At 45.0% G+C, this 22,976-nt stretch overlaps 1 protein-coding gene across 3 annotated transcripts in view; it reads right to left on the bottom strand.

Moving 5' to 3' along the window:
• Positions 1-22,976, bottom strand: part of TRIO (trio Rho guanine nucleotide exchange factor) — a 322,955-nt gene that overhangs the window by 79,948 nt on the left and 220,031 nt on the right. For all 3 annotated transcript variants that reach the window (XM_074329065.2, XM_074329063.2, XM_074329064.2), the window contains exons 28-33: positions 21,381-21,473; positions 18,980-19,091; positions 16,810-17,000; positions 14,715-14,816; positions 11,414-11,556; positions 10,736-10,835 (exon numbers count right to left, since the gene is read on the bottom strand). In XM_074329065.2, the coding sequence (XP_074185166.2) occupies positions 10,736-10,835; positions 11,414-11,556; positions 14,715-14,816; positions 16,810-17,000; positions 18,980-19,091; positions 21,381-21,473 (741 nt within the window). The remainder of the gene's footprint in view (positions 1-10,735; positions 10,836-11,413; positions 11,557-14,714; positions 14,817-16,809; positions 17,001-18,979; positions 19,092-21,380; positions 21,474-22,976) is intronic.

Genomic DNA, 22,976 nt, shown 5'->3' with positions numbered 1-22,976 from the left:
ACCGGCTCCCCATCTGGGGACTGCCCCCTCTGGCCCTTCAATCCACGCAGCCCTCTGAGGTTCACTACCCCCCGGGGAGCTCTGGAAGCCCATCTGCTGTGCTGGCTACTCCCAAGCAGGCACCCAGGCCTGCTGTTTCCTTGTCCCTCCAAAGCGAACAGTCCAAGCCATGGCTTTTACCCCGGCCCCAAATCTGTTGATCTCCACGTTGCCTCTGGGCAATGGTGTCATAATCAAGTCTCCCAAGATAAGAAATCTCGTGCTTTTTCACTCTCCAAGTGTCATCAGAAGGACTCTAGGATTTTTTCCATTTACTGCCTTTCTCTACATGCTCACACCATTTGGATTTCTGCAGCGGCCTTGGGAGTGGCCTCCCTGATCCAAGGCCCCTTGGCCCTGCTCCTGGTTCCCTTTGAAAACGTGGAGCCGTCACCCTATTTGGGAACCTCAGACACAAATTCCTTAGCACAGGGTTCAAGGTTAGCGCTGGTCCCAGCCCACCCTGCTGGCATGGTCAGCGGCTTCTCCTCCCATGCGTCCCAGGCAGTGACCGTGTCCTCCTGAGGCAGGTCCTGTGTGCACCGTGTCCATAACACCCCTTCTGCTAGAGTCCCCCGGCCCCCGTTTGTCTCGTCTAAGCCCCCCATCAAAGCCCCTTGACCAGTCGCGCCTGTATCCACAATCCTTAGCACTTTTGTTTATAAACAAATTACATCTCAATTCTGAAAAGAGCCGTGTCTTGGGTTATAATGTGTGCATCTGCCCTCAGCATCAGAAAGCAGGTTTGCATTGTCTTCTGTGAACTTTTCAGGCCCGGACCAGGAGGGGAGAGCCTGGGCCTGTCTTAGCCACTGCTGAGCCCCCAGTGCCAACAACGGCAGGCACAGGGTTTGTACAAGGAAGCTGTCGGGCAGTGTCTCCCAAAGCCCACCTTGCACGGTGCTCTGGGTGCAGCAAATAGTCAAATACTGGCCAAAGAGGAAAAGGCCGAATGAGTGTGTTCTCAAAATGAAGGCACTGCATTTGAAAAGCCGAAACGAAACACGGGCTTTTCTTCTGTGACTTGAGGAGCTAATGCTGCCTGTGTTCAGTGTGCAACGAGCCCAGTCTTCTGTCAGCCCGAAGGACACAGAAAAGGCAAAAGACAGATGAGCAGGCCGCAGGGCAGCAGGGTCTGGGAGGAAGGGGCAGCTGGGCCTCCGCTGGGCCTGCGGCTGGGAGACACCTTTGTGCCAGAGACCAGCAAGCACCAGAGAGCTGCTCGAGCTCCCGTCCTCAGCGTCCTCGGGCCACCTGCCCACGCTGAAGACTGCATCTGGTAGCCCCTGTCCAGCTACTCAGCCCCCTTCTGCTCTATAGCCTGTCTTTCAAGAGAAAGTTTAGATATTTAGAATAAGAAACACATGTCCATTGGACAACCACAGAAACCAAACCAAAACAAACTTCCATAATAAAGCACAGATACCGACAATGCAAATTGCCTTTGCTAAGCCACAAAGGGAATTCTTCACAAATGTTTAATCCCCTTCTACGTTTTACAAATTCCTCTGTGGAGAAACCACGCAAATCTCACACAGTTGTGAATCAAACATGCTAATGTGAAAAGGTGAAAGGCAGAGGCCCAGCCTGGGGAGCAGTTTTCCTCTAAAGCCCCGCTTTATGGAAGTGGTTAATCCCTATAACGCAATGGAGAATGTGTCCTGTCCCGGGAAACCATGAGCAATGAAGGAGCCCGGATGTGGGACAAGCCTGCTGAGGTCCCACCGGGCCTGCACTTCCTGTGGACACTGTCCCACCCGCCGCAGCTCTCGCCCACTGAGCCGCCTGTGCACGGGTGCCCAGTGAGTCACCCCCATGCCCAGAGCCCCTTGCACAAGCCCATAACTCTGCCATGACACTTGTCCACCCAGGAAATTCGACTTCAAGATACACCACCTCATCACCAGCCCTTCGCTGGCTTCATGTTGGAGTTTTATTAATTTTTCAGACTGTTCAAAGCCATATGCTGTGTTCTGTGGGTGGGGGGAGGGTGGGAAGGGAGAAAGGGGCTGCCCAAGAAGGAGAATTAAGCTAGACCTTATTTCTGGCACTGGTTTTTTAGCCTCTTACAGAGTAATCAAAAAGTATTGGAAACATCTGTGTACTTGACAGAGCACGAGAAATAAAAATCAAGCCTGTTCTGACAAAGAATTGCATACTGAGTTAAAATTCTTTTTCAAAGGCTTTAGAGAACTTATTAACAAAATCTAGTACCAGACGACTGTTTTCAAACAGTGCTAAATTTATCATTAAAAAACATGTGTATCTTCTGTCTTTACTCCTAAGAACCGACTGAGTTTCCCCATTAGAACTTCCTGCACGAACCTTTAAGATGAGGATTAAATGGATGTTTTCCAGTCCAGAGAAGAGACGTCTGTGATTTCTGGGTCAATGGTCACATCTGAATATTTTAAAGTTGTTATTATAAAACCTCTTTTTAAAACCAGACTTGCAAATTTAAAAAAAGTTTGTTGTGGGCTTTTTTTTTTTTTTTTTTTGGTATAAAAGATTTCGAATAACTATTTTGAGGAGCAATGCAAATTATTACTGCATTTCAGAGGAATTAAACTCCCAATCGGAAAAGTTCAGGTAATTTATTATCCATGATTAGGGATGGCTGAGGTCTTATTTGCTTTCAATGACATTTCTACCCCCAGCGACCCAATTCCATCACTAAGTTGAAAGAGTTACCATTTCCTTTACCTAGTTTAAAATGCACATTTCCTTTCCAACCACAACTTGTGCAAGTTTTCACAGTTATCTTCTTCACTTCTGTATATTTTACGTACTTCTCCCATGGGCTCCTGACCATATGTGTTCAGTTTAGGATTGCAATTTACAAAAAGCTCAATTTCCACAACTCACATTAACTCTTGTGACGTTCCCATCAGAAGACAGATTTTTAAAAACAATCTTTCTGCTTTTCACCTTTAAAAAATAAATGTGGTGACTAAAAGGCACGACAATAAAATGGCCTCCGTTGGAGCCTGGACGTCGTCACCAAGGCCATGCCTCCTGCAGACCAGCCCGTCACCCTAAAAGGGCTGCCAAGAAGAACGCCAATGACCCACATGCACAGACTCTTTGCAGAATCAAACCAGGGTCTTGGCCGGAATCTTCTCCAGAGTGAATGGAAATGAACAAGTTGCTGGGTTTTACCATAAGAATGAAATTCTCATCGTTGGTCATAGCCACGTGACCCTTCAACAATCACCACATAAAAGAGAATTTTACTTTCTGTTTCCTGGAGAAGCCAAGTGATATCCTTGTCTGAAGCTAGTTAACGGCAGTACGGAAAACAGACCCCTGGATGGGGATTTCACCCTGTTGCTCCTTGGAGCGCCCCCTCCCTGGCACGTTATCATGAGACAACTTTATGTTACAGGAACGTACAGTTCTGGAGACACAGCAGCAAACACCTGGTCGAAACAGCCAAGCTCCCTGAGGAGTTCTGGGTCCAGTTCTGATCAAGGAAAAGGGCTCTTTACAACTGGTGAGACTGGTGTGGTGGGAGATGCAGTCGCTCTGCAAATAATTCTACTTCAAGAACCCAAGATTGATTGCAGGTGGGTGTCTGGCCAATTTTCTGAGAGCAGTTCAAAGGGAAAGGGGGAATGTGGTCTAATAAAAGCCACTTTCCCCTACAGAACAAAGTGTATCAACTCTTGTGAACTGTCACATCCTCCGCCCAATACAGCTCAGTCATTCAGAAACCTCACAAAAGGGCCTGTGGTTTCGTGGAGATTTCCCACAGAGCAGACCAAAGCATGCTGCCTTGGTGAAGGGATTAGGGAGCCCAGCTCCATTACTGGCAAGCCTCGGTACACAGAACAATACCCCAAGGAGAGGAATTACACCCCACGTTCTCAGCCGCCCAAGCTGTGGCTGGGCAACCTGGTGGACCCAGGGCTCCCGCTAAGCTGAACGCCAAGGTCACAGAAGCGCTCACCACATCTACTGAGTCTCAAAGCGGATCACTGTGATAGGTTCTCACTCATCGGAGGTACAAAAAGAAATCCGTGAGAACTGAAAAATAGTGCAGATGGTAAGTTGTATATGATTTTACCATAAAAAAAAAAAAAAATCTGTGAGAAAAAACTTTTTTAAAATCAGCAGCTTACCATACCCAGTATTTTAGCCAGAAAAGAAATGCTGAGTGTTCTGGGACGTTACTTCTCCACTCTTTACCAAGGCGACCTACACATTGGTTTTCTGACATAAAAATAATTCTTGGAAGGATTCCTTGACTATGTGATACACATGAGGTGGAATGGAAAATTAGATGCAAGGAAGCTAAATTTAAAAGAAACAACTAAAAAGGCAAAATTTAAATGTAGAAAGTCAAGCAAATCAGACAGAGGGCAGCTATTGCGTGTCCCAGGCTTCAAGGGTTTGCAGAAGCTGACCTGGACGGCACCCCCTCACTCTGAACATGCCGGTACTAGAATGAGAGCTGCCAGGACACTTTGAGCAGGTACTGCAGACGCTCCTGCAGGAAAAGGAATGAGAGCTGGGAAGAAGGAGACAGTTGAAAACCACCTGCACTACTTCATGTCTCCAGGCCCTGGAAAACAAAGAACTTCTTAGGACAATTTAACCCAAAGAAACCCGCTTACCGCATTTCCTGAGCGAGCAAGACAATCTTCTAGCCATAAAAGTTCATTTCAAATGCCATTTTTGGTCTGTAATGGAGGGACACCAACTGAAGAATTCAGGTATGAGGGCCAGGTAAGCAGTTGACTGGGCCCCTCACACAAGGGAACAGGCATTACCCCTCCGGCCTCAAGACTGAATAAAACTTGTCGTCATCCTCCACAGTAGCTCTGATGGCGGTGTAACGTTCACATTAAAAATTACTTTTCAGTGTGCCAATATTCTTAGAAACACTTTTGGTACATGTCTACCCAAACTTTATATTAAAAAAAAAAAAAAAAAAAAAATCTTCCTTTTTCAGAACCAAGGCATTTATGCGTTCTTTAGCACGGAGGTTTTGTTTTCCTGATTAAGCACGGCTATCAAAGAGTACATTCATTTTGTGGTTTTATGAGCGCACTTAAAAACTCATTAATAATTACAAAAAGCCACAGTCAATTAGAATAGAAAACGAAGATTAGCAAAAGGAGGAAACAAACGCCCGTGCCACCCCTCACCAGGCTGGGGCTGGGGAGCTATGTCCTGGTTCCTTCCTGAGTTGGGGCACCAGTCCTGGGCTGGCACACAGGGGCCGCCCACGGGATTTATGAACCGTGTCCCTGCCTTGTGAACAGCATGAAGTCACTTGAGATGGACGCGGCCACTGTGCCGCTAACTGGGCAGGATTCAAGGTGAGCAGCTGGAAACACCGTTTAAGCAAAAGTCGCCCTCTCTTTCAGTGACCGCCCATTCGATCTGTGGCCAGTGTTTGCTGTTGAGCCACCAAAATGCTTCAGTCCAGGCACAAATGCTGAGCATCTGGTCCTAATGACCACAAATAGCTTCTAAATCCACTGCCATCAAGAGCCCAAATAAAGGGACAGCGTAGACAGGAATTGGCTGCAGCTAGTAGGGAACGCCACCAGCCTGAGTGTGACGGTGGACGAAGCAATTTGTAAAATGAAGACACAACAATAGCTAGTATTTATCCCGTGCTCAGTACCTGCAAGGCAGTTCTAAACACATTACACGTTTTTAAGGAGATGAGTAACATCATTATCCCACTTTTAGACGAGGAGACTGAGGCACAGACAGGTGAAGGAGCTTGGCCAAGGCCACCAGCTGCTGAGAAGCAGAGCTCCGAGGCCTGGCTTGCGAGTGCTTCCCCGTCCTTAACCATCTGCTATTTATGTTAAAGACTCCACAGAACTACAGCAAGTCCACCCCCCCCAGGTTCTGTGACTGTAAGTGATACGAGGGATAACGAAACAACTTGACCGCAGGCAAAGTGATATAAACAAGGGTTAGTTCCTGCGACACGTCATCCGCGCTACAAGACGATGTTGAACGAAACACTGCCATCTGAGGACCATTGCACTCTGAGCAGAGAAGACTAACTGACGTCCGGAGCATTCCGTCTGAGGAGGTTAAAACTACGCGTCGTCCTGTAGGAAGGCTTCTGCATCAAACGACTCAATTTCATGCCCGCTTGGGGCAAACCTGCAAGAGGTCCTGGGAGACCAGGGAGTGCTGGCGAGGCCAGCAAGCCGAGCGCCGCCTCTGGGCCAGGCGCCCGCTTGCTTCTGGCACCTTCAGCCAGGGCAGAGGGCCGAGGGCAGAACCAGGGCTCATCTTCACCTCCCGCTCTGTGCCAGGCACACAAGGGGTGGAGGCTGAAGACAAGTTTCCTTTCACAAAAATGTGAGTTTAGCCATCGTCTAAAATGTGTTGGCAAAACTGCTCTTGTACTGCAATTTACGTAAATCCACCCAAGTGCCTATGGCATGGAAGGTCACTGCCCAAAGCTGACTGACACTTTAAACTGCGTGAAATCTCATCTGCAATCTAAACTGCGTGAAATTCATTAAGAGTAACTAAAACCATTTATTGTTTTAAATATGTGGCTTCCTATATTCACATTATAGTCAGTTTGGGGCACTGCACGACAAGTATCAGTCTCTACTGAATTTCCCACTCACTAAAAATTAGAACTGGGTTGCCTGTGACCCAGAAGGACGCTCACACCCGGCCCCGGCTGGCGGGGCCCAGCTTTGGCTGCACACACACCTCATCTTGCCTCGGTGATTTTCTTTATCTTGACCTCAAGGTGCTCATTCAATCGTAGCCTATATGTGATTCCATATTTTCTAGTTTCCTCATAATACAAATTTTGGGTCTATGAAATAAATCACAGGCTAATCATAAGGCAGACAGAAAGAAAAAAGTTTAAACATGAAAGAAAACAGTTTAAAAATCGTTCTTTATTATACTAAACACATTTAGCTCCGTGTTGGGATCTTGTGTGACACAATGAGGCTCAGATAGTGGCAGGTAATTAAATCCACATTCCGTCTCTGGCTTCAGTGCTCTCGTGCTGGGTGGCCCTGGAGGGTCATCCAGCCTCGTCATTTCCTCACAGCCCCAAAGGCTGGCTCACAACCCTCCTCCCTAACCTCCTGAGACAAGCGCAGGACAAATGAGATAAGAGTCTGGCAAGCACTTGATTTCTTTGGAACCCAAATTGTATTGTCCTAAGATCATTTTTATCAGCCTAAGTAGTATGAACATAGGCAAGAATCGGTGCTAAACTCACTTTTGGAACAAAGAGATGGCATCTTTTAAAGGAGGGAATGTGCTCGTGGGGGCATGTGGTTTGTATCTGTGACAATACAATGCTGACAGCACTCCCTGGAAAGAGGGCCCAGGAGCCCATGCTTTACAGACTCTTCTGAAAACCTTCTGCGCCTCATCTGAGAATTACTGCAGCCCTGGGCAGATAGCTTTTCCTTAAGAATTCTCCTAGAGGCTGGGTCAAAAACATATACCCCCACCCAGTCTCTGAAATGGAACCAAATTCCATGATAACAGCTAACTCATAACAGACATCATAAAGTAAGCCAAACAGGCAGAATACAGTTAAGTAATTCCCCCGTCAGATATATCTGCCCGTGTCACCAGAGGCCATGTAAATTTGAAATACACATGGTGGAAAGGACCTCGAGACCTATGAAAAGTTAGTGCCATCGGAGGGAGACAAGGGGTTTTTCTGGTTAAGCCTGGTTCAGAGAAACAGTACATTTTACAAACGGACTCAGGAAAGGATGCAGTTTCCCAATTTTTAAAACGTATTCTCCTGAATCATCTACTGACCCTGAAATGTTCTACCTGAAAAGTACAAAAAGGGAAGACGGCTATAAGCAAACCTTCCAAAGCAGATAACACACAAATACAGGCACACGCATGGCAGCAAACACACACCTTCTTTTCTACCAGCCTAATGGGTGTGTGTCGTCTCCAAACTCCGAAGTTTGCCTTATCTTTATTTAGCCTCACTCGTTGTTTACTCTCATCCCAAAGGCAGATCCCAAGAACTGAAAAAGATGACCCACTGTGGTTCTATGACCTTAGATAGACATCTCACCTCTTTTTCAGGCACGTACTTTGGAGCCTATTAAGGACTGGTCTTTGTGACGGGTATTACAGGAAATGCATGCCGGGTCCACTTAAAGAACTTGAGTTTTGGAGTGCTGTTACTTCAGGCTGGGTAAGAATCATGAGAACGTTAAGCTGAGTGCTGCTGAGTGCCAGACAGGCTACTGTCACAGCTTCACTCAGGAGGCTGAGCGGACGCCTCTGCGATGCTCAGGTGAGGGAAATGGCTGCCCTCACAGACGTGGCCCTTTTGGGGTTTCCGAGCTACGGAGTGAAGTTTACAGATAACGCATTAGAGGAGCTAAACAGAAATGGGTGAATTAGCTCTACAGATAAAATACCTATTAGTTAGTTCTTTACAAACACATATTCCAATAGACTCCCAAGGTAGAATGATTAATTTCTGTAAACCTACACTGTTCTGTTGGTAATTTACTCTTCCTCTTTCATTGGGCACAAACAGAAATTGCTGTCTTAATGGATAAGAACTTATTTTTCTATAGGAGTCGGGCAGGCGCAGTTCCAGCTTCACATAAGTCTCCTTATGCTACAACAGAGCTGAAGAAGAACTAGTTACCCTGTCCCCAACTCCAGGACGAAGCCTTATCTCTGTGGCAAACCTCCTGTGGTTTCCCGTCAGCCGCAGGTCAGGCGCCGGGGCCACGCGGGAGCGCTGGCGCACGAACCCTCCATGCGAGAAGGCGTGGGGCGTGCAGTGGCGCCGGGCGACTCCACACAAGGTGGGAACTGCCGAGTCTGGAGCCCCTCACTAGACACGGGGGCATTTCCGGACCCCCCTGCCAGCCATTCATATATATGTAAACTGCCTGAAGAAACAGTCACACTTTTTTCTTGGACCAGTCTCCAGAAAAAATCTTAATACACCTTCCAAAAGGCAGAACTTTTTTACATTTATTTACCTTTTTGGCAATTTCATTCAAATAACTTATTTTTTTAAATTAAAATAAGTTTTCAATTATAGTTGACATTCAATATTATATTAGCTTATTTTTTGAAAATGAACTTTAAAACACATTTCTAGGTAAACCCAGACCAGATCCGTAAGCGTGTATCTGGTAAGAGTGTGAACTTGGGGGCGGATGGGCCTGCAGCCGGAGTGGTGACCCTCCGCACGGAGCGTCTATGAAACGGTCGGAACGAACGTGGCCACTGCCCTCGACCTGACCTACTATTTATTATTTCTGACTTTTCCTTCAGGTGGGATTCTTGTGTACACTGACTGTTTAGACAACTCAGTCAGCTCAATTATTATTTTTAAAAAGAAAATAATCAGAATTACTCTAATGAAATGTTTCAAGTGCAAACTTCATTTTCTTAACTAAATGACTACAGGGTGGGGCTGCAGGGAGAGATGCAGTTAGGCACCGAATGCCTGAACACGTCATCTATCTTGTTTCTCATTATTGCTACTGGCAAGAAATATTTGCTCAATGCTCATACACTGGGCTCTGAACAACAGAAAATGAGACATTGTTTTTATTCTTCAGTCCCGCTATTTCAGCATTCGACGTTCTAGGACTATTGACTGAACTCAAAAAGCAGAGAAATAACTAATTCCTCAAACTAGAAGGATTTTGAAAATGAAATTATTGTAGGAGAGCAATATTTTTAAACCTACTTACTATGTCCTACCATGAATTCTCCTGCAAAACTGAATGAGGAAAGACCGAAGTCTGGGACTGTAAGACTTGCCACCTGAGAGAACCGCCACTCTGGGACTCTCCCCTCTGTCTTCAATCACATCCACGACGGTGCGGTCAGAGCACGTCCTCCCTATGAATGAGCGGGCTGTGGGAAGGCCTCGCAAACAACTCCTGCCCCTCACGACGAGGACTAAGGTCTCGTGCCACAAAGCACGGCTCCCATTGGACAGTGAGAAACCCAGGCACGTGCAGGGAAAGCCCTCGCTTGCTAGAACAAAACGGGTGCTCATCTTAGTAGGAACAGAAGACTTCATTGAGATGAAGGTCCCCCCATTTCATCTGCAGAGGACTTTGGTCATTTGTGCATCATGTAAGCCCAGGATTCCAATTTTTCCTGTCAATGTATTTTGCAGGCATCAAGAGCGAATCATGGGATACTCCAGGCCACCTCTGTGGACGGTACACCTACCAGACCTTGGCACAAATCGGATCTGACTTCCTAGCGGTCAGCACGGGGGCAGGCCCACACCAGGGCGCACTTCCTGTGTTCTAGAAGGCACCTCACGGCCAATCTGGAGGACGTCGGTGCCCCTGCTTCAACCAGAGCAGCTCTGCTTTTATGCACCAGGGCTCTGAGTGAGATTAACTGAAAACAACAGGTTCTCCTGCTGAACAGAAAATAACACGCTGCTTGACCACACTGCCACAGCCACCCTGACAGAAAACTAGGTAACTGCACTGGGAAAGGCAAGGGGTATTTCCTGAATTCTCAGCATTCACGTCTTTTAACTGGGACACCCCAAAGACTTTGCCCCAGGTACCGGGTCCTAGCACAACTCTTGGCACATAGCACTTGTTTGAAAATGTTGATGACACCTCTCGTGTATAGATAAAAAAGAGGCTACTTCCTACCAGACCACAGACTAGCTACACTGACGTCCCCAATGAAAGGTTTGGTTACAACTTACCTTATCACTGTCTAGTGTGTTCTGAGACGTCCGGGACGCGATTGAAATTGTATCAGGCTGGCTGCTGCCATCACCTTGGCTATCCAGGTCTTCTCCATCCCTGGAGACACAAAGAAACTTTGAATTCCTGACGCTGCTGGATTTGTTTTCCAAGAGTGATTGAAGATTGTCTATCAGTCATTGGAGAAACAACAGATTTGTTTAAAGAGGTGCAAGTCAGCTACCCCCACGGTATTTACGATGACTGATGGCTCTTCATTTGAGCCCAGGCTTTTGGGCAGGCACGGGGCCAAGTGCCAACATCCATCATTCCATAACTCACACAATAAGAAAATATAGCTGATACGGTTATTTCCATTTTAGAAATGAGAAACAAAAACGTCTAGACGCTGTAACGTGTCCGAGGCCACGTGCACGATCGCACGCGGGGTGGGAAAGGGACCATGACAAGGGATTTGCACACAGCCCTTCATTTACTATAAGCTGAAGCAGGTTCTTGCCTTGACAAAGAAATTTCATTACTAAGAATTATGTTATATATAAACTGTATTTTTTTTTTTAAAAAAAACAAACATTCCTCAAAATATTTGAGAACGAGTTTTGAAAAATAGTAAGTTAACATCGCCTTGTTCTCTCCCTGTTAAATAAATCAACTTCCACAAAATCCGTGGCACTCACCTCCTTCCCTTCTGTCTGGTTGCCGGGGCTGTTTTGGGGATGTGGATGGGCTCCTTCAGGGCGCCCTTCAGGTGGATGGTCCTCTCCTGTATCACTTCGCGGATGTGCTTTATCCAGTCCTGCTTGTTTTCTATACTGGAAGCCTTAACGAGGTGGGAGGGTCCGTCAGGGCACAGAAGGGGCCCTTTCCAGGTCCTGCACTAATCACACTCAGGCCTCCCCCATTCCTGGAGCTTCCCATTTTAAAAATACCTTTTTGGCAGAAAAGCAACCACATCCTATGTTTAATTTTCCACCAAATAATGACCCTAGTTTTGAATTTTTTCATCAAAACTGTTTTAGTTTTATAGCATTTATGTCATTCCAGATGTCTGAATATTCTAATGATCAATCATTCCCCAGCCCGAAGAGCTTTTAAGCACAACTACCCCCAAACCAAAGATTCTTAGAGGCTATTTAGGCCCAGAGTAGTGGTCAGTGGCTACTGACGTGTCAAAGGAATCTGAACTAACACCCACACGTCGCGTGCCTCGTGCCCTGGACGCATCCAACAACAGCTGCAGCTGCCACGCTTTCCTGCTGCCTCCTCCCCTCCCTCCCACAAGCACTCTGTGGAGTCGGGCTCCCTTATCCTCATGTTCTCAATGAGGAACTATAGCCTGGACACACTGGAAATGTGCCCGAGGTCACACGGCCGGCAGGTGAAGAAGCTGGAATTCCCGGAGTGCATGACAGAGCCTGGCCCCAAGCTCTGCATTTATCTACCTCTGGTTATACCACCAGAATAAACCAGTGCAACCTACTGCCAGTCATGCTCGGTGGATTTACCTTGACTCCATTACAACCAGAGAGAGGTTCTCGGACAATGACACAAAGCAGATATTCAAAAAGCATTTGTTGAATGAACACATATGGCATCACTTTTTCCAGATTTTATTTCTTTCACTGTGCCTCAAAGGAGGTAGGTTTTTTTTCGTATTTTTTTTCCCCTTTTTACATGTTCTGGGCCTTAGTAACAGTTTTTAATTTCCTTAAGGACAGCATCAGCCTCCTATGATATAAGCATAATTCCCTGTAAATGATTAAAACAATTGTCAATGGGATGGTAGATGAGATCATGAAGGGTGGGGAACCCACCATTTTCTCATGGTAGACCTTGTTTTTGAAACTAGAAAGCCAAAGCCCATGTTGGAAAAGGAAATTAAAACCGAGAACTCGCTAAATAAAACGTTATAACTGAAGGCTATGTCTTTAATGTTATTTAGGGGTAGAAATGGGGAAATGAAGGATAAACAGAGCCCCTTACTCCCAGGCCAGGACTGGATGCCAGGATAGCCATAAAACTGACTTCTTCTGGGGTAGGAGGCAGGGTGATTAGGGAACAGGGGAATTTGTGCATGAAATAAGCATCTCAGGGTGGAAAATGTGAACTGTACAGACCTACTGGAATTTATGTCTGGCACGAATGTTCAGGAGGTTAAACAAAGAGAAGTGTCTGAGGAAGAGCATTTGGCAGAGCTTGGAGACAAAGGAAAACTGTTACTATGGTTCAGAAATAAAGAAAATTCCCATGATATAAAGCAAACTGATCCTCACATTTATGGAGAGTCATTCTCCTAATAGTCTCAATCTGCTTAAGGAAGGCTTTAGAAACAAAATTCTCCCTTGCAGACTATAAAAGTGAAAAAGGCCACAGACTTGTTTTACAATTTCTAAGCCATCACCATCACTGCCATTACCATCATGACCATGACCACCATGACCACCGTCACCTCCACCGCCTTACCACCAAAAGCGCCATTTTCTTAACCATTATGAACGTCTCAACCACCATCTCTACTCTCACCACCATCTCCACCACAGCCACCATCACTACCACCTCCACTGCTACCATCTCCACCATCACCATCACCACCAAGCCATCTCTGAGATTAATGAGGACACCATTTCCTTTAGTCTCTCCTTGGGAGTCAGAAAAATGTTACTGAAAATTTCCTAGAAAACTTTCATCTGGCAAAGCCCACAGGAAATCTTATATTTCAATTGCATCATGAGTATTTCATTATGTCCTAAATGAAAGTAATCTATATCTGGCTAAAATATCTGGCACTGTTTCTTAAGTGTACCCTTTGGCATCTGTCAGCACAACTAATCTGGATAAACACTTAATGTAAGTTGGAAGTTTTAAGGTCTTGAGTATATTTTAAAACTTTATGCCTTAGAAAAGTTCAGCTATCAGTGCAATTGTAGGGCTTTATGCCAGTCAGTACTAGCAAGAACACACTGGGTTGGTAATCATAAATCCATTGCAAAACAGTCCATCATTTCCATGTGACCTGAGAAGCACAATGTCTTGGGACAGGCAGCAGTCACTAAAGCGCAGGCCCGACAGGATTGACAGGTCGCTGCATAACTCCTAGTCGCTGGGAATCCCAGAGAGAGTAAAGGAATGTAAGAGACAAAAATCGCTGACATGCAAGGTCACACACCAGAGTCCCATTAAGCTTCTGGCTCCTCTCCCAATATTCTACAAATCTTTGTCTACATCTTCCCCCAAACATCCTGAAGTCGATTATGATCCTTCCAGACAGCTCAAGAAGACAGTTCCATCTGTATTTTCTCAAACACAGGAGGGAAGTACATAAGACACTCTTAGAGCCCTATGTCGTCCCTAGGAGAGGGGAGTATAATCAAAACAGAGTTCAAATCAAGTATTCAAAGATATTTTCCTATATTTACAGACTTTATACCTCAAAGCACCCTTAATGTTTTTGAACACTTTAAATCATAACATTATCTAACCCAGTACCTGATAATTATCTCTCACTTTTCCTCTGCTCCCAAACTAGAAAGCCAAAATGCCTAGGAGACTCTTGGCATGTTCAGCCCTCAAACTGTCAAAGGCCCTCACAAACCCACCACGTGCACATTTTCCTTTGGAAACCAAAGGTCAAGCGTGCGATGGGTCCATATCTCTTTCCTCCTATACCTCAACCTCCTGCATCTCTTACGGAATCAACTAATTCTTTTGAAGACTAGAAGAATGGGAGAAGGTTGAAGACCTTGCTCCATTTGATCTTTTAGTAGGCAGGCAGAAGTTTAGCTCAAGTTACTTCATCACTAGAATACCAAACTGAATTTATTCTATTCTTCTTGTGGTAAGCATCAATCCCAAAAGGAGATAAAAGGAACACATAAAATGATATAAAAAACAGTATGGCTCAACAACAGGATAACAAAGCACACATTTGTCGTGATAAACGTGTCACACAGCACATCTCCAAGCTTCCAGTGAACGTACCTTAAGGACAATTTTATTATCTGAAGTTGGCGTCCTCCCCACCCACAGTGCAAATTTGCAAGGATCTCCTTCAACATGTTCTGTGACACCCAACTCTGAGGTCTGGACAAAAAGACAATTATATCATTAGGTGACAGTAAGTAAAATCCACAGACCAAGAGAACCACTTCTGGTGACTTGTGGTCATGCTAGGTTATAACAACATAGTTTGTTCACATTAATAGGTAATCCTCTGAGCTCGTTTTAGCTAAAATGAGGTACTGTGTTCTTCGGCTACACACGATTGGTTTCTCGTCTTTCATTTCCTGCGAGCACCTCTACTGGGGATTCTGAGGCTGGTTAACAAGCAAACCCAGAGGAAGGAAAGCCAACTATCTGAATACCCTGTTATCTGGAAAACCGAGAGCTATTTCCACCTTATAAATATAAAATGGGTCTGTTCTACTTGCAAAACAGCAGCTGCCTTACATTTTCAGCATTAATGAAGTAGCTTCACAAAGGGCAATGAATGTGTGCTCAGTTATTTTCCAATTTGTTTATCAACAGCATTAACTTTTAGTATTTCACCAAAGATTTTACGGGCTAAGAGACAGAATTTCTCTCTGTGATAGATACAACTATAACGCGCAAACAGGGCAGAGTGTAGATGAAAGCCAGTCTCTTCAGTGCCCCCAGCACAATCAAGTTCACCCCAATGTGTCCTCCCCTCCCCAGCAAAGGAAGTGATTCATAATCTGTACCTCCAGAGGCGGCCTCTGAGGGAACCTTAACTTTTAACAGATAAATTAAGTGAAGATGTATCAGCTTCGAAAACAGACTAGGCTGGTCTCTATGGATAAATTAAAGCCAGCTAGTGAAATTACTCGCCAGCAATGCTGCATTTCTTCTTTCCAGTAAATATATGATCTAAAATGATGTCAGCAGGGCTGTGATCCAAAAGACAGTCTCAAACAGGATATAAGCCAAAGAAAATGGGATGAAAACCATTAGCTTGGACTTGCAAATTCCAGATTATTATTAAGATGATTTCTACACTTGGTAGTATTTTAGTCCTTTGGGACTTTGATTAGCATATGGATATCATAAAAAAGTAGAACACATAAAGTATAAATTGTCCAAATTCCAAACATCTACCCATACGTATAAGCAATCTTCTGTACTTTGCATACAGAAACCAAATTCTATCACAGTTTTTTTCTTTCTATGATGGTAATTTTTCCTTAGTTTTGCCCAATCTTCCTCTGCCTGACCCTGCCCAGCAATTTTGTGTTGATCTTGCCCACTGAGGGAAGATGGAAGTACAGTGGACCCAGGGGACGACACCTGCCTGAGACTTTTCTGACAGCCCACATGTGGTTTTACAGAGACTGGTTGGGCGTGCTATTAGTGAAAAAAAAAGGTACCAGGCATGTTTCTCTTGCCAGGAAGTACTAAAAAGTTAAATAAGAATCAAATGCCTCACTGTGCCTAACCAAGCACTCAAGGGTAGCTGTGTCTAGATGTGGGCATTGTGGATTTTTAAAAACTATTTTGGCTTACGTATTTTTTTCCTCCAATAATCGTATTTTGCTATTGTAAAAACACATAAATTTATTTTTTCATAAATTTACCTTTAATGAAAAAAAAAAAAAAATCAAACCTCATCATTAAGAGCCGAGGGTGAGCCACCCAGTAAGGCTGCTTAAGTATATTCCCTTGTCAGTGAATGAAAAATTAATTAGAATGATATGAGAACTTGTTAATCATAGTCTGATGTGACCAATTTATGTATTCATAAATCTAGTTAAGGCACAAGGGAGGTAAATGATTTAAATTCACTTACAAAGTGTTTTCATATCCTGCAGTTAGTCCATGGGATTTAGAAAAAGCAGTGTCCTAAATCTAGGGAAATTCAAACTCATGAGCGCCCTCTAGTGGGCTCAAGGCTGTCAAAGAATTTAGCGGAGGAAGATGGAAACATGACAATTTAGATTTTCACATTTTAGGATAGTTGGGGAGGTTAAACTGAAGGCCACGAACAGCAACTTTTCTCTACCTACAAAAAGGTTGCAATTGTGTTACCTTTAAACTTACAATTCTGAATGCCTATACTTACAAACAATTTGCTTTTATAAAGGTACTTGCTTCTCCCACTGGAATCTTTCACTTCTTTACTAAATACTAAGGACATTTCAAAAAGGAAGAGATGCCGTTCTCGACCCTTTCGAATTAAGGTTTTTGGGTCCCACACTTGGAAGGATTCCTGCAGGATGAGTTCTCCCTGAGACTCAATATTTTCATCGAACCCTACAACATAAAAAAAGGAGGTACAATCAATTTAAAAGAAAAATAAAAGCGATGCACAAGACAGCATTATGACTACTAAAACACTTACAAAATACCCATCCATTAAATCTCAGTTTCCTATTTCCTATCTGGGCCACCCGACTCCAGTCTCCCCAGCACAGACCCATCTGACAAACGCTAATTCTTCCTAAAACACGACTTTGCATACATTTCCCCTTGTTCAAAAAAATGCAGCGACTCCTCCTGTCTGTGTTCTGTAAGTTCTGTTTCCCTAGGGGACATTCTCACTATCTGAGGCACAGTTGCAAGCCTGCCTCCCGACCCCCTTCACTCACAGCGTTCCATCACACCAACCTCTGTCCGCAAGGGTTCACTGAATGTCCCCCATGTGTCCCGATCCTCTGCCTCCTCAGCCTAGAACACCCTTCCCCGACATTCCACCACAGTCCCAGCCTTTCCTCAAGGCCCTGGTCTAGCCTTCCTTCTGGGGGATGGTCTTGGTGAGCCTGCTCTCCTTTGCACACACAAGTCTTCATGCGAATCACTGAGGCTCTGGCCACTGGCTGGCTTGCACTGCTGCTCAGCATTTCATGGAAGTGGCCCACTGTACAAACTTTAGGCCACCAAGGCACAAAGCAGATACCTGGGCAGGGGCTGCTAGTTATCGCCCAACTTCCACTCTCTCCCTCTCCCCCAATAGCACAAGTCCCCCCTCCCCCCGCCACTCAAACAAGCAGTACCTTTCCCAGCCCCCACCCCCTGCAGTTAGGCGTAGCCAGCCACCTACATGGGCCACGTGGGGTGTCATGTGTACAAGTTCTAGCCCCCCTGCCCCTTTCTCTACTTCCTGCCTGAGGGAACATGAACATGGTCTCTACATATCCTGAACCGAGCCAGCCAGGCAACACACAAGGAGTGGCGAGAAACTAGCTGGAACAGGGCCTGAGTCCTCGATGACATTACGAAGGCGTTGCCACACCAGCTCAGAATTTTACACCAAAGAAAGAAAAAGTGATTCTGCTTGGCCTGTGATTCTTGGGTCTCTGTTACTACTGTGTTTCCCTGAAAATAAGACCTAGCCCAACAATCAGCTCTAATGCGTCTTTTGGAGCAAAAATTAATATAGGACCCAGTCTTATGTAAGATAAGACCTGGTCTATTTTACTATAATGTAAGACCCGGTCTTATCTAACATAAGACTGGGTCTTATATTAATTTTTGCTCCAAAAGATGCATTAGAGCAGATTGTCCAGCTGGGTCTTATTTTCAGGGAAACACAGTAACAACAGCACCTCTGCCCTAACTAGTGTACTGCTCAATGTTATCAGAGTTACCCATGACAATGACACTCAATATCCCCGGCCGGCATAACCACCCGGGCAGGATTACTTCTTGTAAACATCACTGTGTAACCTGCTAAGAGTTAAGATCTGTAACACAGAAATAGCTTTCTTAAACAGAAGCATTCATAGAAACTGTAATGGTGACCATAATTTTAAGCATATTTATCGGATTCTCTCTTTAATATGTTACCTAACACATTCAACTGCATAAGCAGGGATGTGGTCCCTGCCATGTTCAAGGCTCTAGCAAGTGATGCAATGGACACAGAGATGGGGAAGCAACAGCTGCTTTAGGGATTTTATAATCCTGGGGGACGCGTCTATCCTTCCTTCCACCATCCACCTAATACAGAGACCAGGTGGCCGAAGGCAGTGACACCAAGTGCTCCTGGGGTGCAGAGTGTGGAGACGAAGTTCTCCAGTTACAGGACATGACAGGCGTTTAAAGAGGTAGAAGTATTTTACGTGGTCTTTAAGGGAAACAATAGAAGCAATTCTTTAAAAAAGAAGACATTCACATCTAGACTCTTCACTCCTAACTAAACACGAAGCCAGGATTTTCCGGGCATGGGAATCCATTTGCAAACTGAGTCAGCAGGGGGCGCACGGCTGCCCCTTGGGGCCTGGCAGACTCACCTTCCAGCATGCTGAGGTGCATGGCGTCGTTGGCGCGCTTGGGCACGCTGAGCATCACCTCCAGGCCGTCTTTAATCTCCCCCTTGCCTTCCTCGCAGCACGTGAGGAGCTCCTGCAGAAGAGCAAGACCATGAACCAGCCAAAGACTGTGAAACACTCTACCAGCAAGATCTTTGCAGAAATGAGAGCAGGAATGAAAATCCATGATTTTCAAGATAAAACAGACTGTGGTCCACTGGGCATCTGTTCTCATAGAACACGAGTTACTGCTTCTTTATCCAATGTATGGCAGGGTTTGTCCTGCTCAACCAGGACATTTCTTCACATCAGAGTAAGCCAGATGCAGCTATAGTTTAAGATGAAATTAGTACACGTTAACTATCAAGCCTCAGCAATGATAGATAAAAATGCGTGATTAGTAGAGCAGAGCACAGTCAGCTACTGATTGTATCTGCAGGGTCCAGCTAGTCCTGCTATGCTTCCCACAGGATACCAGCCTGAGTTTGAACTCTTTGGTGCCATCAACGCAAGGCCATCTAACCTGGAACTGCCCCAGCCGTGCAGCAGGAAGAGTAACCTGCAGGAATGTCTATGGTGAAATACTTCTCCTTTGTAAGTACGATGTTAGAACACCTCCAATGACTGCACTGCATCTCCCTGGGTGTGATTACGTCTGAGATCTCAAAGGAACATCCGTGATTAAGTGATCAATAACAAGACAAATCCAGATTCTGCTGGATCTTCTTCCCAGTGTACTAGTGATTATTATCAGTCAGTAACAGTTAACTACAGCCTTCTGTGTTCCCAGTATTCAACAAAGGGGGACATGACACTGCAGTCAGCTTTGGTCTCACACTGGATGGTTTAGAGCAACTCAACTACCTGCAAGCACCTTTACCCACGACCAGATGGTGTTTATCACCTACTCTGAACAGCTTAGCAAACGTGCTCTTAAAATGCAATCTATGGAGACTTAACCTCCCTGGCAGAAAACATCCCTCGTTAGGGAGGTCAACATAGCTTATTCCTGTTCTTTAGAAGAACCCCTCAGCAGAATCCAGGGAGGTTTGCATATTAAAGAACTGGATTAGATGTGAAGTCCCAGAGAAAGCGATCTTTAGTGGAACCACGAGCTAAAAGCACAACCCTTAGATCCCGAGGACACCAAGAGGAATGCTGCCTTCTCAGCACTGCAAAGCAAAGAGCGAAGGTGACATGCTTAGCCTGTGGTTTCTAGTTCATGTTAATAGCAACGACGTATTTCTGCAGGGACGGTCACAGCATCACCTCAATAGACTCTGATACAGACGTGCCGGAGAGCTATGCAAATGGGAAAGTTCCATCTGGTTTCACTTTTATAAAAGAATGCAACCACTTCTGCTTCTAGATTTTTCTTACCAACAAAAAGAGTAAGAAGAGTTTCAGGCATTCATAACTCCGTCTTCTGAATTTATTTTATATCTAGAAAAATTACATTACCATCTCCTATTGTGCTAAGACCCAACTGGGGACCCAGACGGATTCATAAAATACTGTTACGGGGATGAATGGAGGGTCTGCACATGCTAATGCTCAGTAACATCCAGCAGCCACAGTAAAGGTAGGTCAAAGACCATCAATCACATCACCTGGAGGTTGTAAATTACCTGACTTGTAGTTAAGAAAAGGTGTATTAAGTATGTGTAACGCATTCTGTGATAACTGGCATCACAAATTCTAAGTTTTATTGACCATTCTATTATTAAGACTAATTGCTATAACATTTTTACAAGTGTGATTTTAATTATAATCATTCATAAAAAAAGCAGTGGTCAGTTTGGCTCAGACCCTTGTGGTTTGTATGAGCAATCCGCTCCATAGACTTGTGTGCGAACGAGCTCCGTCAGGGCTAACAGTGTGCAAGCTGCCTGAGTGCGAGTTCTGCCTGGACTCGCTGGGAAACCTGGGCATCAGCCGCCCTGAGTGTCGAGCCGAGCCCAGCGAGCAGGGATCCAGTGATGGCTCTGGGCACGTCCCTCAGCGTCACCGGCCAGTTCCCAGCCGCCTCCTAGCACCGCTGTGAGGTTAACTCCATATTCACAAAGTGTACAGCACACAGCGCCTGGCCCTCGCAGCCCCACTGCGAGCGATGCTATAAAAGATCCAGGACTAACTGTTTCTTTTCACTTTCTCACTCTGTTAGGGACTAGAGTCGGTCAGAGACGTGTCAGTGCAGAATCAAGTAATATACTTTTATTTACCTGCTGCACTGAGCAATCGGTCAGGTCAATACATGAATTAAAAACTAAAAATAATACGCTGGGTGTTATTTTAAAAACTCAGGGTACTTCACATAGAAAAATATCAAAACAGTAATGTACAAATTATAAAACTGTGTAGGCTGAAGATGCTTCATACGTACTTTTAAAAGGAGCTGATACTTCGTTATTCGCTGAACTGGTTTAATAAGGTAGGAGGATATGGAATTGGCTAACCCGTGCCGCTGCTGTATCTCCTGAATTAAAAAAAAAAAAAAATATATATATATATATACACACACACACACACACAAACATACACACACACATAAGTGAAAACATCACTGGGTAAGTAAGCTAGACAGCACGGACTAAAACCTAGATTTACTTCCACAATAATATACACATATCACTATCTGTAAATGTAAAGTAGAAATCACTTGATTCTTTTAATACGCTCGATGTAACTATAATAAATCTCAGTCAAGTTATCCCTTTGAACAGATGACAGCAGTGCTGACTGTATTACGGGTTCCCCTGCAGAGGTCAGACAGGCAGTCAGCAACCCCGGGGGCTGTCCCCGCGGCCGGCCCTCAGAGGCCACACGTGTCGAGGACAGGACTCGCCGTGTCCCACCGCAGTTTCGGCCACATGTGCCCGACTCACAGACCGCAGCCCTCCCGACAAGGGGCTTCCTTCCTCCCACTGCCAAGCTGTGCACTGCCAAGGCATCCTTCTCTCCTGTGTGCTGTCATTACCCCACTATCGTCCAGCCCAGAATGTTCACACCAACCCACTCTATTTGCGTTTTCTTAGTTCTAAGCATTCTTCTCAGAAATTTTTAAAAAACATGGTTCTCTTCTGATAGTCTGTGCTTCACGCTGGAATGATAAACCACCACATCCTGCTGTTCTCAATCTGCTTGTCACTTTGAATCGGCTGGCCAGGAAAAGGAGACAAGACCATGACTCATGTGACGGCCCTTCCTGTGAGGAGCCGGCTGCGGGATCGCCCGATGACTTGTTACTCAAGCATCAATCAGATGAAATTACAAATGTGACAATTCTTCCTCCAGCTTCCAGATCATAAGCACAGTTTTTAAAGTTTTTTTTCAATTTGCAACTATTTAAAAATGTGGCATTTATGATTCAATGATGAGACACACGTTCATTTAAGGTCACATCTAAATGATTTTCCACATACGGTATAATGCACAGGTCAGTGAGTTCTGAGCAATGTCAACACACTCGAAACCAACTCCCAAACCAAGATACAGGACATTTCCACCACCACAGAAGGTTCTTTCATACCCCTTTCCAATCAGTTCCCCCATCAGTTCCCCCACCAACTCCCCCCCCACCACCAAGAGGCAACCCTTATTCCAATTTCTATCATCACAGATTAGTTTTGCATAGTCTAGAAGTTCACATAAAAGGAATCATTCAGAACGTATTTTTGTTTCTTATGTCTAGCTTCCTTCAGCCCACGTGTGGAGATTAACTACCCCTTTACACTACTGAACAGTATTCCATGTCATGACTGTGCCACAGTTCATTTGAAAGATGTTTTAATGTCTTTTTAATACACCTGGTTTTAATAACGTTTTCAGAAATGCATCTCTGGTGTTTCTAAACGCCACTCTCACTGTTTTTGTTGTCATACTTAGTACCTCTCATCGCGGGCTTATACTATTCAAAAACTACAGCAGTCTTCCAAAATACCTGACAAAGGTTTAATCCTGCTGAAATAGTCAAGTTCCC

Source organism: Rhinolophus sinicus, chromosome 3 (assembly GCF_057876585.1).
Source record: "Rhinolophus sinicus isolate RSI-liver-muscle chromosome 3, RSI-T2T, whole genome shotgun sequence".
NCBI lineage: Eukaryota > Metazoa > Chordata > Mammalia > Chiroptera > Rhinolophidae > Rhinolophus > Rhinolophus sinicus.
Note: the sequence above shows the minus strand (reverse complement) of the source record. Positions and strands in the feature narration are given on the sequence as shown.